The sequence below is a fragment of the Lolium perenne genome, chromosome 4, assembly GCF_019359855.2.
Source record: "Lolium perenne isolate Kyuss_39 chromosome 4, Kyuss_2.0, whole genome shotgun sequence".
In the NCBI taxonomy this organism is placed as follows: Eukaryota; Viridiplantae; Streptophyta; class Magnoliopsida; order Poales; family Poaceae; genus Lolium; species Lolium perenne.
This window is the reverse complement of record NC_067247.2, coordinates 391,794,315-391,811,908: the sequence shown is the minus strand read 5'-3', so window position 1 is coordinate 391,811,908 and position 17,594 is coordinate 391,794,315. Positions and strand designations below refer to the sequence as shown.

The 17,594-nt window shown below is 42.2% G+C and overlaps 1 protein-coding gene across 10 annotated transcripts; it reads right to left on the bottom strand.

The window, feature by feature from the left end:
• Window positions 1-1,682: 1,682 nt before the first annotated feature.
• LOC127297506 (uncharacterized) lies at window positions 1,683-14,230 on the bottom strand. 10 transcript variants are annotated; one of them, XR_011744169.1, is made up of 19 exons: window positions 13,646-14,230; window positions 13,328-13,536; window positions 12,159-12,197; window positions 11,745-12,064; window positions 11,067-11,618; window positions 9,697-9,867; window positions 9,156-9,272; window positions 7,790-7,965; window positions 7,240-7,362; window positions 6,875-7,120; window positions 5,804-6,010; window positions 5,623-5,710; window positions 4,817-4,921; window positions 4,691-4,730; window positions 4,111-4,322; window positions 3,698-3,770; window positions 3,345-3,592; window positions 2,592-2,679; window positions 1,683-2,171 (listed from the first exon to the last, which is right to left on the bottom strand). XR_011744169.1 is itself a non-coding variant. In XM_071819533.1 (19 exons), the coding sequence occupies exons 13-16, from the start codon at window positions 4,859-4,861 to the stop codon at window positions 3,699-3,701; spliced, it is 369 nt and encodes a 122-aa protein (XP_071675634.1). In that variant the 5' UTR covers window positions 4,862-4,921; window positions 5,623-5,710; window positions 5,804-6,010; window positions 6,875-7,120; window positions 7,240-7,362; window positions 7,790-7,965; window positions 9,156-9,272; window positions 9,697-9,867; window positions 11,067-11,618; window positions 11,745-12,064; window positions 12,159-12,197; window positions 13,328-13,536; window positions 13,651-14,230; the 3' UTR covers window positions 1,683-2,171; window positions 2,592-2,679; window positions 3,341-3,592; window position 3,698. The 10 variants fall into 10 exon arrangements, 2 of the variants coding, with proteins under 2 accessions (XP_071675634.1, XP_071675633.1); XR_011744170.1 differs by having other exon boundaries at window positions 9,151-9,272; window positions 13,651-14,230; XR_011744173.1 differs by having other exon boundaries at window positions 5,800-6,010; window positions 13,651-14,230.
• Between the last annotated feature and the right edge of the window lie 3,364 nt (window positions 14,231-17,594).

Sequence of the window (17,594 nt, the reverse complement as noted above, 5' to 3'; positions counted from 1 at the left end):
TATAGGGAAAAAAGGCTGAGGCTTTGAAACAGTTCAAAAAACTTCAACAGCATGGCGGGAAGAAGGAAGGTGAAATTTCGGTTCCATCGATGAGGCTTCTCTAATCTCTTTGTTGCATGTGTTAGGAGATACATGGAAAGGTAAGATACACGGACCTGTCACCTGGAAGGTCAATTAATTGTCCGGGGTTGTTTGGATGGAAGCGTGCACTGTCTCATTTATTTACGTCCTGGTGGCATGCATGCGGTGGTCTTCGAGTAATTGCCGTTTTCTCAGTTTTCCTTGCCTGTCCCTATAGGTATGATGTGTGTGGGGTTAGCATGCATTGACCTATTATTTAGGATCTCTCCATGTGACGTTTGTTATTACGAATAAGTTATTCCATAAACCAGCCATCCTCTCACGAAACAAAATCAGCACTTTCTAATCATCGGCCGTCTTGAATGTTTCTGTGTTCCTAGTTACCAGAACGCATGCGACTTCCGTCTGCATTTTGCCTGTTGGGGTCAATCGAGCTAGCTAGCACACGCGGAAACTAGGATATTCTACTAGGGTCTTGTACTTATAGAAAGGAAACAAATGACCGATGTTTTGGAACAAGCCGTTCGAATTTTGAAGAAGATGAAAGTTCCTTCCGTTCTCCCTTTTTTGGTTTTTAGGATCGATGAAAAGATGGACACCTGAGATTGAGGGGTGGTGCGGATCGCTGACATGGATAGTCGATCCTAATTTTCTCATCTAGCGCCGAGTAATGGCGATCTGGCGAACTCCCTCCGGATCGGATTAACCGGAATACTACTAGAAAAATCACTGGAACCAAGGTGTGCTATAATTAGGAGAGAAAAAATCAAGCCATCTTCTATACATTATCGGAGTTAATTGGAGTTGTAAATTAGGGAAGGCAAACAGACGCAGTTAGACCCACCCTCAATAAGCATGCGAAGGAGGTGGAAGAATCAGGAATCCCTCCCATAACTTCCCCTAAAAATCTGGACCTTGATAAATTATATTTCTAAAATTTGGTGATTAGTATCCATTGCACTAATGACCCCGTAACTAGTGAAAATTAATCGCATGCGCATGGTTCAATCTAATTTTGTATGATGGGAATCCTGTAAATAACTCCCTGCTTGTTTCCCAAGATGTACCACATGCTTGATGCTAATATTCTGAATGACAATAGGAGTACTCCTCCAGTTCGAAATAATTGTGATTCATGTGTGTTGATGTTAGTACACCAATCAGGCAACGTTGTCATGCATTATGTCCTATCCCTCGAAGAAAAACTGATTCAAATGTCACACAGTAGATTCCTAAGATCGGAATGGCACAAAAAAAATCGTTATTTCTGTCATTCTTCCTCATAAGCGTCAGCAAACAAACCCGAAAACTTGGTTCCTACAAAACTCCAAGAGTAGCCATTTACCACGAAACCATTGAACTTTCTGAGAGCAAGATGTACAAAATGTATATACAAACTACGAGATGATCAAACCCTGAACAGATAACCAATTTCTATTTTCCAAAAGGATATTAACCAATAGCTAGTATACAGGCAAGTTACGTATAAGCTATCCTCCTTCTAACATACCTCAGACTGTGGCACGCACGATAGATAAAGCAGGCCAGCTCAGATCCTTTCCGTTGATTGCAAGGTTCACATGCATTTGAAGATATACTGGTTATGCTTCTACAAACCGTAGTCATCACGCTCAAAATATTTCGTACACAGCTACATCTTCTACCAATAAGGAAAAAAATACATATTCTCCAGCTAACACTTAGCAACAGCAAACTATACAAAAATAATCGAAATTTTGGCATAAGTTTTTCTATTTTTTCAGCATTCAGGTCACAGACCAAATAATCACCTATAAAAGTGCATATGCAGCACAACAACTAACACGACATCCAAACCGACCACCATCCAACTCAGATCACTAGTCTGGTCGTCTAAATAAAACACATACACAAACTAAGAACAAAACAAACTTGGCCATGGACAGCATTCCAGGTCATGCTTCCAGACTCCAAAGTGACCGCGTACATAGCTGGTCAGCGAGAAGTTCGGTTGAACAATATGCCGAGCCACGCGGGCGTCGCCCCTTCTCTGCAAACATACCGAAGTGCCCATCCTTCTCCCTTACGCCGCCAATATAAATGTCCTTCCACTGCAACAGGTATACCAATTCAGTACCATGCGAAGCTTAGTTAACTAGAATCAATCCATGGCATCTACTTTGTCCTGGTCTGAAACCAGCAAGCCATTAGCAACTAGAGCATTGCACGACTTGAACATGTGGTTGATATAGCAACTTAGCAAGGGTTGTTATACACAGCATAATTAAATTCAAAAGGCTCATGAAAATTATTTGAATACACAGCTTGAATGCAAGATAAATATACAAGCTAGCAATTACAGCAAACACCCGTAATCATAAATATCATGTTAGATGAGCTAAAACAACACTTCTATCTCTTCTTGCTCTGTGGTCTTTGTGGATACATAATAAAGCATGATGCATTAGTGATTTGATGAACACATCCTGGTATGATCGCGAAAAAAAGATTAATATTGACCCATAACTTACTTGTATACTCTTCTTCACTTGATTCCTCCTCGTCGGCTGACACTTCAACATCAACCTCCTTGAACTCCGAGTACATCTTCGCCAAGTCCTGCAATCAGCCATCATAAAAACTTATAACACGATGAATGCTAAAAGTAGCATAACAACTGGACAAAACTAACTATGAAAAATAAGATAAAGAATCCTAAATGCTTGCACTTGATCTTGAACAAACAATAAGAATTGTTCACTTGAAACTAATAAATGAGCCAAATGACAATGAATGTTGTGGTCAGCCTAGCAGCCTTAGAAGCTTCCTAAACCAACACCATACCACAGGCATCTCATTGATTGACCGAGGCCCACAAATATCGATAGAAAATAGGATATCACCTTCTCTATTATTGCAAGGACTGGTCGATGTACATGAACTGGAATGAACAAGCCACTAGGCCTCATATACCAGCCATATTATAGACAAACCCCTCTTAAATAGCATGAACATAAGTTCTATGTTTAGCCCACACTAAATAATATCAGGTTAAAGTTTGATATCAAGTAATTCAACCAAACAAGCCCCAAAATTTAACCAGAGAGAACACATCCCTATGCTTACTCATGGTGTTATCATTTTTCACCACATCGTGGGAAGTATGTGAAATTTATCGTTTGCAAGGAAATCAACAAAAGACCAAACCTAGTAAACCAATCAAAACCCAGACCCAAATCCAATTTCATTACAAACAGACCTAGGAGTGAAAGATATATACCTACCAATGGCTAAAGCATGTGGTGAATATATACAGCAGTAGCAACCTTGCATTGTCGGCTAGGCCGGGGCAACGGTGCTTGTGTACATCTTAGCTGTCTGCAACAAGGAGGACTGGGCAAGAGGGCGTGCAATGTGGCGACGGAGCTGGTTGGTGGTGCCTGCAAGAGCTGGGCTTCAGCCGCTAACAGCTTGCGGGCTGCGCGCCGCCTCCCGCTGAAACTCTCGCACATGTTGCTCAAGATAGCATTTTCTACAAAATTGATGGAATGGGTCATGCTATCATCAACCACACAAGCTGCACAGAGTAGTAACACTGCAAGTGTACTATAATGAAGTAGTGGCAAAGTAATCTTACTTCAAATCCAGTCAATGGACTCCTGGTAGAGAGCGCACAACTTGCAGCATACTGTGGATATAGCAGTCTGAACCTGCAAGTGTAGAACGCTAAATGTTTAGTAAATGGGAGTATATCAACTCTGAATATTCAGAAGTTTGAAAGATTAAAAATATTAGGACAATTCATAAGTGAACATATCAACAAATATCAAATCAATAAATGGACCCAAAATAACTAGATGATGCATAAGACAATTCATTACGATCAATCCAAAACAGTAACTGATTCCTACAAAAATAATGAAACCACTAAGTATAATTTCAATAAGTTCATTGTGAATAATCTTTCTATGCCAATGCAAATATTATCATGCCCATTTGCCCTAAACATGAGAAACTGATAAGAACATGAAGTGTAAACTAGTTCTATACTTGATGCAAATAGGGAGCAGCATCAGCATGCTTGGGCCGCCAGCTAGGTCCAAGGAAGAGTTCACCATCCAGCGTCGACACCAGCAAGAGTGATGCTGCGTCGCCACCGTCCAGTGAGGTGCAATGCCATGCTGCTCCAATCAGCGCAGCTGGCCAGTGTGCTCCATGCACATGCCACATCAGACAGTGGACGTACCAGTCAGAATCCAAACCTGCAGAACTCTGAATCTTCAGAAAACCGGATTATTTGTGTAACCATACATTACAACAAACCAATTTATCTATGGAAGCAAGAGTTCTATGCACAACAGGATGTATAAAATACATTAAGTGCACAAGAAGAAGAACATAGACAGATTTTCCACGCAATAAAACTGACAAAAGAAAGCAGCAAGGAATACAAACAATAGTCTGCATGTTTTTGTCAGAACTAGGAAGTTTATATGCTTCAAGTGATTAGGTGCAGAAGGAACATTCATCTACCAAACTTAAAAATAAACAGATTCCTAATAAACACACATAATTATGCCTGGCTAGTGGATACTGACTAGGTGACATTTATCGAGTATTAAAAAAATACCTGTCCATTGTCCGTGACTATATACAGCAAGAAGAGACATCTAGACAACTCAAAACACAATGAACAGATAGAATTAGAAAATACCAGAGAATACAATGCAGTCCAGTTACAAGGATAAGCACATACATTCAGCAAGCTTGACATTTTGGTGAGGAAAAAACAACCGGCCATCACTCAGGAGCAAATGAAGATTGCCCCCCAAATAAGCACGACACAGTGATCCCCTCTAGTCTGAGATAGTAAAAGGATACATGTATTAGTGCTTCGTGAAAATCACGTGCTAATTAAACTGAGGACATAAGATCGACATCTCAGCCATCCTTGGAATATAAAGTAACGAGAATTCATGACAACACAAACATTTGCAGAATTCAGCAGTGAGTCGCAAACATGGCATGTGCAGCAAACTGACGTCAACACTTGAATAACTATCTTTGAATTGACTTAAATAACTATCGTTTAACATTATGGTGTAAACTTCCTAATGAATAAAATAGAAAATTACATGAGTAATTAGATAAGCAAAATACAAGCACGACAATAGCTAATGTATAGTGTTGATAATTGGATACATGTAGCAGTCTTATGAATTCATGATAAACGTTAATTAGCGAAAGGACTTATAATAAAAACTAGATACAACTATAAAATCAACACGGGTAAGGGAAAACTTGTGCGTGTGCCTAGAAAGCCTTTTACAAGTACTCTATATCAGAACGGAGTTGAGTTCGCACACACAATTGTGATACACAAACTGTATACTCTTTTATGGAGACTTCCTCTCCTGCTTCCAGGACAAGATGAGAATGAAAATTCAAGATGAGCATACTACACAGACTAGAAGAAAAACAGAGTGCCGCGCCGGATAACAGTAGAAATCCCCACCGCAGTGACTCAATAGAATCCAGCCTTGTTAGAGAGAAAGGGCTTACCGATGTGCCTTGGAAGTTGGCTCGTTCCCACATATCCAGCCTATATATGCCCAACCACATTGCCCCAGTACTCCCAGCGGCTGGATATCTACAGAAGCATAGGAACCATATCAGATTGGTTTGCAATTACAAGGAACACATGTTGACGAAACAAGAGAGAGAGATAGGTCTTATTACTGACAATCACGGCATCGATCAGGAGCGGCGGGTCTTATCTTGGACGGCCATCAACGGGGGAAACGGAGAAGGGCCAGTTGATTCATACAGGGAGCAGTGGTCTTGATGTTCATGTAGAGGCTCTCCCTGGCACCCCGGTGGTGAGCAGGTAAGTGGAGTCTGGTTCACCCTTGCCAGAGAAGAGATATCCACAGCATCCTTGCGCGGCCTGCTGCAATCAGGATAACGAACAGAAATCAAACCGAGTAAACAAACATAAACATTGGGAGAAACAGGAACTAGTTAAAATGCATTAATTATTGTTACAAACCAGAGGTAATTAATAATCAACAACTTGACAATCATTGTGGAATTCTAATTTCCCATAAAAATAACGATCATTTGTTTTATAGTTGACTCACCACAATTACTCATTATTTATCGTGCACAAGTAATATTATGATACTGGTACTTGGTATCATAACGTGAAACACAAAAATAAATGGATACAATGAAAACCTGGTTCATAGGCATTGATGCCTATTTAGGTTAATAATGGCATCCACAAAAAGAAAATACAACAAAAAAACCTGTATATTTAGCTTTGTGTTCAACTAAAATAGAACGGTCTTTGTGTTACCACTTTCTTTTTGAGATGGCATTTGTGCTACCATTTTCGGTTGCATCAAGTCTGCTATTATCAACACAAATCGGAAAGCACGAAGGACAAGGATGTGGCACTCATCATTCCCATACCGTTGCAGGGCAACCTTCCCTAACAATGTAAACTTGAATCTCATTTTAGCATTGGCTATTTCATTTGTTTGAGCTGATACCTACGAAAATAATCTCTACAAATAAAAGAACCAAAAAAACTAACGAGATCACCTCTATATTCATCTTACAGTGGGAAGGAGTCATTTTCTCTTTATTTAGTTACATGAGATTAGAGCCAACGATGCTACACACGTACCAATCTACAGATTTGCAGAACATATAAAATGACAATTGTTCACAAAATTTTTAAAAGCCGGAGAAAATATTTTGCAAATACATAAAACGCTAGAGAAGATGCACACAACACCCATGTCGCTACCTCAACTATGAGTCTGAACCAATGCAGCACAACACATTCCGAATCTTTCCAGGTTTCTGACATGCCGGATCCAGCAGCAATGGATAGCACCAGCGATGGATCAGCTTTGCAAAACGTGGATGTATGACTCTGACACTGCTAATCTTGTTCAGCACATATTCAGATCAGAGAAGCATCTCGGGGTCATCAAAGACCTGATCCGTTGGCCAAGCAACCCTCCATGACATACTGCTCTGGTTCCGCTACCTTAGACACATGCGGAATGCAGATGGAAAGGCATCAGTAAGAGCTAAGGACTCGTAATAGGACCATAAATAAGATTAGAAAAGACTTGTATCCATCTATTCTTGGTGTGGGTGCAGTACCTTGCCATATTGAAAACTTGAAGCTTCACAGTAGAATTCAGCGTCACTTTCTCTTCCTGTATTGTATGCATCCATTCATGGTCCTCTTCTTGCATGTAGTATACAAGGTTTTCTGGTAAGAAACTGCAAGCAAGACCAACCTTGTTAGAAAGCATGCAATTACATGCCTATATGCCTAGCGTATACAGTTATGGAAAATGCTATACTGCAAGTATTGTTACCTAGATAGAATATTAAGATATTAACATCAGCTTTATCATGAATTAATTATGCAACTCGGCAACTTGCAAGTCCTATCATTCAATGTTAACAAACAAGGAAAACACTCTAAACTTCCAATCCAAACTGTAAGAAGCTATATACAAGAACGATAGGAAGCTGTACTACATGAACTCAGTCCCTGTCTTTCTGTAAGGAAGTCTTCATGTATATTGCCAAATTTCCTCATTGTTCACAAGAGGGCGAGAAACATAACAGAACTGATGAAGAGATACATGCTACTGAAGATTACTTGTAAAAATAACATAGATACGATGAATAGCAAGTATACCATTATAGCAGCTGCTTCACTCAAAGAGCGAACATGCAAAGAGGGCGGGTCTCAATGGCTTCCTTCTCAAACCAGATGGCCAATGGTGGTCACCTTGCCAGAGTCAACATGGCAAATGGCCATGATGTTAATGAGAGTCTTCTCATTGCCCATGGATAATCTATTTAGTTGCCAAACTGCAGGAACAAAGTAAAGGTGTTAAAAAAACAGATGAACATAATCGGAAAATGAGCACCTAAGTAAAGTCATTCACTGTATATCAATCATAGTCAAATCGAATCAGTTCAAAGATTTAAATTCTGAAATCAGCTCTAATCACATCTACACAGTACACCAATCATACTTTTTTTTTTGCAAGTTACTAGTTCATATACCCCAAGGTGCGCATCTAAAATGTGAGCAGTAAAACTCTCACGAGCAGTTGATCACAAATGGTAAAGAAAAGTAACTGATGGATCCAGACTTACAGTCATGTAAAGATACCAGGTTTTGAAATTACAAAGGAGCTCTAGATATAGCTATTAGTGTTGGAAAAGTATCCAAAGCCACAAGAAGGAATATGGGGCAGTCGACCAAGGCTTAGAGATAAAACTCATTAATTTTTCTGTTTCTCGAAGTACTCAAATCAATTAGTTTTGAACACTTGACAAAAATCAACACTAGTAAAATATATACTAAGAAGCTATACAAAATGATGGACTGCACAAATAATTAGCATGCAGCAAACAAGAGATATATAATTGGCAATGTGATCCGACGGAGTAGGGAGCAACTGACAACAAACATAATAAGCATTCTAAGCTGTAATGCAAATCAAGAATCAACCATTACATCACACTGTAGTTCATCCTTCTTTTTATATTGTTCCAAGTGCTCTTGCAAATATAATTGAGTGGTTTCCAAGTAGATTGGTGTAATAATCTACTTAATCATCAGACCATGCAAGCATTAGCATTAAGCCCTAACACTATCACAACATAGATACATCATACCGACATCCATACAGCTGCTATAATGTTTTATTCCTGTGAGAGTATAAATAAATTGCAAGCTATTTATCTGGACAATACTGTAGTTACGGACCTGAAATGGTAACCGAAATTAAAAACTAGGTATTGCATAAGAGCTGAAGTGCATTTGGTTCCATCAGGTTCATTCATTCAGTAGCAAACCGTTTCCACTTTCCATACAACAATCAGAAGCAAGCCACTATCATAAAACAATTGGACACATTCACTGGCTACCAAGGAAGAAATGCCACACACGGCCATTGTACATCGTACCGCCTCGCAGCTAGCACTGGCCAGTTGAGTGTTTCAACATGATAAATAAATAAAAGACTTGGTGCGGGTGTGCAGTACCTTACCATATGAAAACTTGAAGCCTCTTATTAGAATCCAGGGTCACTTTCTTTTCTTGTATTGTATTCATCCATTCTTGGTCCTCTTCTTGTATGCAGTATACAAGGTTTTCTGGTAAGAAACTGCAAGAATAAGAACCTTGTTAGAAAGCATGCAAGTACATGCCTATATGCCTCGTGTATACACTTATGGAATATGATATACTATAGGTACTGCTACCTAGATAGGATATTCAGATATTAACATCAGCCTTATCACAAATTAATTATTCAACTCGGCACCTTGCAACTACTGTCATTCAGTTTTAACAAACAACAAAAACAATCTAAACTTCTAATCTAATGTAAGAAGCTATATGCAAGAATGATAGGAAGCTGTACTACATGAATTCAGTCCCTGTCTTTCTGTAAGGAAGTCTTCATGTATATTGCCAAATTTCCTCATTGCTCACAAGAAAGCGAGAAACATAGCAGACATGATGAAGACTTGCATACGACTGAACATTACTTGTAAAAATAGCATGGAGATGATGAATAGCAAGTATACCTTTGCAGAAGCTGCTTCACTCCAAGAGTGGCGGAGAGGGTGGGTCTCAATGGCTTCCTTCTTAAACCAGATGATCAATGGTGGTCGACTTGCCAGAGTCAACATGGCAAATGGCCACGTTGTTAATGTGAGTCTTCTCCTTGCCCACGGCTGATCTATTTAGTTGCCAGACTGCAGGAACAAAGTAAAGGTGTTAAAAAACAACAGATGAACAGAATCAGAAAATGAACACCTAACACAAGACATTCATTGTATACCAATCATAGTCAAATTGAACCGGTTCCAAGTTTTAAATTCTGAAATCAGGTCTAATCACACCTACAAAGTACACCAATCATACTTTTTTTTGCACGTTACTAGTTCAAATACCCCAAGTCATGTAAAGGTTTCGGGATAAAACTCCGACGAGTTGATAACAAATGGTAAAGAAAAATAACTGATGGCTCCACACTATCATTCATGTAAAGGTTTCAGGATTGAAATTAGCATGGAGCTCTAGATATAGCTATTAGTGTTTCAAAAGTATCCAAAGCCACAAGAAGGAATATGGCGCAGTCGACCAAGGCTTAGAGAGAAAACTCATTATTTTTACTGTTTCTTGAAATACTAAAGTTGATTAGTTTTGAACACTTGACAACAAATCAACAACAGTAAAATATATGCCAGGAAGCTAGATAAAATGATCAACTGCACTAATTAGCACGGTAAAGATATATAATTGGCAATGTGATCTGACGGTGTAGAGAGCAACTGACAACGAACATAATTTGCATTCTAAGTTGTAATGCAAATACGGAATCAACCATCACATCATACTGTACAACATCCTTCTTTTCTCTCTTGTTCTGAGTGCTCTTGCAAAAATAATTGAGTGGTTTCCCCAGTAGATAGGTGGACTAATCCACTTAATCATCAGACCGCACAAGCATTAGCACTAAACCCTAGCACTATCACAACATAGATATAGCATACCGACATCCATACAACTGCTGTAATTTTTTCTTCGTGAGAGTATAAGCTCCAAAACTATTTACCTGAACATGTCCGTAGTTAGGGAACTAAATGGTAACCAAAATTAATAACTAGGTATTGCATAAGAGCTAAAGTGCATTTTGTTCAATCAGGTTAATTCATTCAGTAAAAACCCGTTTCCATTTTCTATACAACAATCAGAAGCAAGCAACATCATAAATCCATCGAGAGTTGGACACATTCACAGCCAACAGAGAAGAAACGCCATGCACGGCCATTGTACATTGTACTGCCTCACAGCTAGCAGTGGCCAGTTGAGTACATCAACATGATAAATAAAAAAGAAACAAAATTTACAAGGAATGCTTGGAGGGGGAAGAGGAGGAAAGGGAGGTCACCTAGCAACTGCAAGTTTGGGATGTGGTCGACGGCGGCGGGAAGGAGTGGTCTCAAGGCAGCAGAAGGGCGTGGACGTTGCTGGCGGCCGCAGATCGTGGAGGTTTTCTAGAAGGTCGCCGACGGCGGCTGCAGCTACATGAAGGCAGGACGCAGACGCCATGGAGGAGGTCCTCCACATCCGGTGTCGGTCTAGACTGCTGCTTGTGCCGTTGCCCGCGACTGGTGCGTTGAGGCAGGGAGGGAGGCGAAGGGGCGCCGGCAGCCCAGGACAACAGGAGGCAACATGGTGGGTGTGACACCGATCTCCAGGCGTTCCAGATGGCGAGGACCAGCACCGGGCGGAGGTTCTTGACGCCGACGTCTAGGGCATGGTGGGCGCGCGGGAATCAGGGGGCTTAGAGGATTGGATTGGTGGGAGTGTCCGGTAGCGAGGGAGTTGGGTGGGTGTCATGGGGTGGGGTGAGCCTCGGGGAGCAGCAACGAGCAGCTGCAGCTGTGCCGGTAAATTGAGTGGAGAAAGGGGATTGAGGGAGAGATGCGGTGAGAGGGATCTGCAAAAGATGGAAAAAAATTTGTGAGAAAACAACAATCCAAAGCCAAGGAAATTGCATGCTATTTGTTTACAGTAGTAATCAAACGCGTAGTGTAGAACTAAAAAAAAAGGAGTCATGCCTTACCTACGAGAAGGCCGTCATCATATTGGTGGATACCATTTCAACTATCGGCGTGTCACCAAGGACACCGCTGCCTGCTGCTCTTTCGGCTGCGTTAACTGAACTGCTAGGAAGCTATAGTGCAGAGATACACTCAACTCACACAGATCTACCAACAATGGTGTCTTGTATCTTGTACATGCCATTGTTGATGGCCAAGCTGGCTGCGTGTGTCGACCAACACGACGGCACCAACAGCAACACCATCTTGTGCCACCATTGGACTCTTGCTTCTCAGCACCTGGCATGCAATGCTTTGTTCAGTTTGAACTTTCAACATGATCCTATAACAAAACAGTAATATTTAGTACCCAGAACTTGAAAAATGTTGCACCAGTGCTCGTAAGAGAATAAAAAGGGAATAGAGAGAGCAATTACTTCCATGGACTTATCCTCAATGTGCTCCTCCTCCAAGTCCTGCAATGGAAAGTGTTAGTTGAAAACAATCAGAATTTCGAACTAGAAAGGCCTTCAGAAATTTGTGAACATTACAATTTTTTCTATTATGGTATATTAAAACGGAAGAAAAAAGGTGTTAGATGTAAATCACATGAGCCTGAACGGATACATTTCAAAACAAAAGAAAATCAAGGTCACGGAACAGATTCCGACTTCCTAAGCCTTGTACTCACACTCATTATCATAAGACCACGAGTTATTTGTTTTCTTTGAAACAGGTGAGAGATAGATAGTACTAAAACTATGATCCTACAAAGATAGTATCGAATTGTGTTAAATTTGTATTATACAAGCTTACATGTATATGCTTCAAATTAGAAAAAAATAAAGATAAGCAGATTTTTATAAGATGCAACAGTTATGCATTTTCCGCACTTCTGTACTAGCACTTATTGTTTTGCTTGCTTCGAAACAAGTGAGAGATGGTAAAACTTGATAAGCACATCGATTCAGAAACCATGAACAGCGCAGAAACTTATTTGCTTCAGATATGCTTTTAAGTAAGAAACAACACAACCGATGTAAAAGGTCAGTATTCAGCTTGAGATGCATAGGAGGGATTCGGGCCTTATTATTATTTTCCTTCGACTGAAATCAAGCATCTGTTTCATTATATAGAGTAAAGCCACCAAACTGTAAGATCACTACCTATGTTGCCAACTTGGTTCCTCCTTCAAGATCAATACTTTGTAATACATGTACACGCATATCCCTCAGATGCAAATGCACGCCTCTCTTCAAGATCAATACACAAATCTCTCCCTGGCTATTCATATCATGTATACTACATGTACACGTTGGAATGTAATTACAACACCAGCTCAGAATTACTATTTTCCTATCATATTCACACGAAAAAAAACAGCACATGGGACCATGCATACACATCAGCACTATCTTAAGCATTGACATTTCACGCATTTTCTAGAATCAGGACATTGTCGACTACTCCAAACAAAACATGGTGAATCAATGATTTGTGGCTTCAGTACTACACTACTACTCCATCAGGATATGATCCATTAGGTGCTTTTCCAAAACAAATATTTGAGACACACATGACAACACTTGACACGAGAGAATTATACCTCCCCTATGGCAGAAACACCAAGTTGAAGACACCAAGTGGAAGCCTTGGGGAATTGGCTACTCGGCGTGGACGAAGGTAGGCTTGAGCATGAGGGCACAACGGCGCTGCTGTTGGTGCTGGCAAGATCACGGACCTGCCCGCAAGCTGCACAACTCACAACTCCCAGCGCTCAATATGTCCGCCACATGTGTTGCAGAAAACGATTGCCTACAAGTGTGCAGGGACAAACAATGCTGTTATCTCACACACACACACACGCTACCCACCAATTCTTTCTCAAGGTAAAAAGGCAAATGCACCCAGATTAGTGATAGACCTCACCGAACAGCTGCAAGATGGGGAGGCAAAGGGACGGAGTGGTCTCCGGTAGGCGGCAGCAGCAGCGTACCCGACAGGGGACGTCGCCGTCGGTTGCAGATCGGCACGGTTGTACAAGAGGTCGCCGGTGGCCGCATCTCCGGGAAGGCGACCACCATCTACGACTGCTGCGTCGAGGCGGGGAGTGAGGGCGGCGGAGCGGGTCGGGGATCCCAGGTCGACGGGAGGCACCACAGCGTCAGGTTGGGCTGGACGGGGGCGCCCAGCTTCAGGCGCTCCGGATGGCCGGCGAGGACCATCGCCTGGCGGGGGTTCTTGACGCCGACCTCTAGGGCATTGGCGGGCGCGCGGGGATGAGAGGGCGGAGAGGAATGGGTGGGAGAGGGTTTCCGGCGGCGGAGAGGATTGGTGGGTGAGGGTTTCCGGCGGCGAGTGAGTTGGGAGGGTGAGGGCTGCCGGCGGCGAGGGAGGTGGGTGGTGTGGCCGGCCGGCCGGCCGGCGGCCACAGAGCAGCGAGGGAGTTGGGTGAGCGGCGGCGAATCGATGGCGTGCTATGCGTGAGTGCGTTTTGCCTTCTCAAAATGTTGCGATGAAGAACGAATGGTTGGTTAGTAGTAGTAGTACCAATCTGATACGTAATTAACTTTTAATTGCCTTCCTCTTAATGCTCAATCAGAAGTCCTTCCTTATTTACAGCGATTACTCCGTAAAACTAGGAGCTGCCTCGGCATCATCACAAGTTTAATTGGCTAGGTTTATTGCCGTGATCTCTGGGTACTAAACAAAACCACCAGGAAATCATGCTTAGCTTAATTTTAATCTTGGGGTGGACCCGCGCGTGAGCATATATGCTAGTACTTGATCGTTCCCAAAGAAAAGAAAATAATGATGATGATGATTAAATTATTAAGGAGCACCTCCCTATGCGATGCATCAAATTCGCAACAGTTGCAAACTACTAGAATGCTTGCTCAACAATTGTACCGTATAGGCCTAAAAAAAACAATAGTACCGTATAAATGTGTATTAGCAACCACATGTGTTGAAGCTACCAGCAATTCTTTGCCTTTTTTGATGGAGCCCTGCCATCTGCATCAAGATCCACCTTAGCGTGTCGATCTACCTAGCTTATCTAGATTTATCTTTTCTTCGCGCACGTACTAAACTCTCCAGCGAGCCATGAAGAACCATATGAAATTAACATATAGCATCTCAAGTTCGAGCTACAGCTAGAGAAATAAAATAATTTCTGAGGAATATTTAAACATATATAAATATTTCATGTCATTCGTGGAGCTAACTCTAAGCCTAGAATGGCGGCCACCACGGCACAATCCCCTCGCCGCTACCGAAAAGGCCACCGGTGGTGCGGCACTCTCCATTCCCTCATTCACCTAGTGTGCCCACCAACACGCATCTCTATCCCTAGTGTTACCCGCCGGGTATGGGTATGGGTAAACTTTTATACCCATGGGCACGGGTATGGGTAGAAGTTTGTAGCCATCGACTATACGGGCATGGGTATGGTATTGCTCTACCCTGCCCATACCCTACCCATTGCCATCCTTGGTCTGTTCCCATGTACAATCGATTAAGAGATGGTGAAAGAGATATAGAAGGTTGGGTGAGGTCGATCTGGCCGCCGCCCCTGGCCCTTGTCACCGGCTACATCCTTCCTGAAGTGGATCCCTGCGGCAACGCTAATGGCCGGTGGAGGCTAGGGGCAATGCATTTTGGAATGGAGTAGGTTGACGTGCCTAGGAGGAGGCGGGGGTGGCGCATATGGGGAAGTAGGTCGGGGTAGTTTTTTTCTAGAGTGGAGAGATTGGGTCGGCGAGGGAGCTCAGGGTGGGTGATGTAGGGAGAACGTTGGGGTGGGATGCTAGAACTTAAACCAGGGTTGCTTGTTAGCGCTAATCTTAGGGTTTTCAGCAGTTAGTCGTAGCACGCCTTCCCTCCTTCTCTCATTTGATGTTTGCCATTGTTGTGCCCCCGTGAGGTTCAAAGAGGATAGTTTGAGTGAACTTATTGAATCTATGTTGACATGTTTACTGAAATTTTGACTGAATTGTTGCTGGTATATAGCTGCATAATTGCTTAATCTTCGTGGTGGGCATGTACTGCTGCTGCATATACTAAATTTTTATGCAGTTTGTAGATATTGTTAGTACTAATTAAACTACTTGGCCCATTTTTTATACAATCATATAGATGGACAACTCACAACTCATAGATGGACAACTCAAATGAGATCAACTCATAGATGGAAAACTCCTCATTTCTAGACATGTCGAATTTGGGATCCGTTGACATAAATTATCGAAGGACAAATGATGATGCCAACTCAGGTGAAGGACGATGAATTCATGAGAATATCCGAAGAGTAAATGTTTCCACTCATTGTGTTGTGTGAGAGAGAACTACATAATTTTGGAGAGAGATGAGAGAAGGCACAACCAATGTTGGATGAGAGGTGGGAGGGGGTGGTATACGTAGAACTGAAAACTAGTCGTTGGAAATACAACCGTTGAGTGGTAGTTATAAATATTGTTAAAATATAGGAGAGAGAATATAGACATCATGAATATATACCATCTACTTCTTTTTAGACCATTGTCTATATGGACATATAGACAACCAAATTTAGACCATCCACTAGATGCTCGAACAATACGCTAGATAGCCTCATAGCGCCCAACAGTGGGTTGAGCCAGAAATAGACGAACCTCACTTGGAATAGGATTTCACATGGAATAACCATTTTAGACCGTAAAGATAGAGGTAGACGTTGCAAGGCCCTTGGAATATGATTTCTCTTAAAATTCCACAAGGAAGGGTAAAAAAATCTCTCATCCACTTGCATGGCGTCCTAATCTTTTATCTCTAATAATAAATAGGAAGCCCCCACTACCTCATTTTCCTGAATCCTGGTGAAGCCACGTCACCCCGTATTCTGCTGCCCGTGCAGAGCGTCATCGCGCTCCTTGCTTCGTCTTCAGTTCTTCGTGCGGCGCCTCTGCTGGACGGACATGAGGTTGGGTTGTACTGATATGGGCCAGAGATTCTTTCCTGGGTTCGCAACCTCGCAAGCCCACTTGCTAGACATCGTCCCAAATAAAAATGGATGCAGAGAAAAAAATACCATTGAACCTCTCTCTGTTCTTCTTCCTCTGCCGCCCCGACCGTTCGTCCTCCTCACCACCAGGCCACCAATGTGCGGACAACTTAATACTCATGAAAACCCACAAATTCCAGCATTCAAAGAGTGGAAACTGCTCAAAGAAACTCATCCGTCGCCGCCGTTGTCTCCAGGTTATAAAGCAGGCCATGCTGCCGTCCGCATCCGCATCAATCATGCCAGCCTGCTCGCGCCGCCGCCATGTCAAGCGACCTCCACGCTGTTAGCTGGCCGCTCCATGTTCTAATTCCTCCTTTATTTTCTCAATCCCTCAATCCCTCAATATATATTCCCGATCTGGCAGGTTGAGCTCCCGCTGGAAATCCGCTCGACCTTCTACCCACGCTCCCGATTCCATTGGATTCTGTCTGATCCTACCTCGGGCCCTCCTGAATTCGTTGGATTCCAGTAAGGGGTTGCTACAGGCTTCTCATTCCGCTCTCTGAAGATTTCTTTGGGTTCTTATAGGCCATCGCCTAACCTTTGAGGTATATGCGCAAGAAACCTACACATGATTTATCGTTTTGTTGTTGCCGCTCTTGATGTTTCTATTTTCTTTTTGGATCTGACAAGGAGTGGAAAATGTTGAACCAAATCCTTTAACGTGGTTATTATATCAGAACCTCAGCCTTGCTTAGGTTTGGGTGGCTCTCAAGTCTCATCTTTTCTTTTTGTTCTTTGTTACCTGGATCATGCGTCGGCATGTCCATCGGCATCCTATTGAGCTCCTGCGAAGAGGGCACAAGAAGCTTGACGTTTCGGTGCGGGG

What these genes read in the sequence shown, in the direction of transcription:
- LOC127297506 (XM_071819533.1), bottom strand. Translation starts at nt 4,861, where the DNA reads ATGGCCGGTTGTTTTTTCCTCACCAAAATGTCAAGCTTGCTGAAT. An exon ending in TAGTCACGGACAATGGACAG is followed by an intron (nt 4,323 to 4,690) that starts GTATTTTTTTAA and finishes AGAGTTCTGCAG; the next exon opens with GTTTGGATTCTGACTGGTAC. An exon ending in CTGCTCCCTATTTGCATCAA is followed by an intron (nt 3,771 to 4,110) that starts GTATAGAACTAG and finishes CTACACTTGCAG; the next exon opens with GTTCAGACTGCTATATCCAC.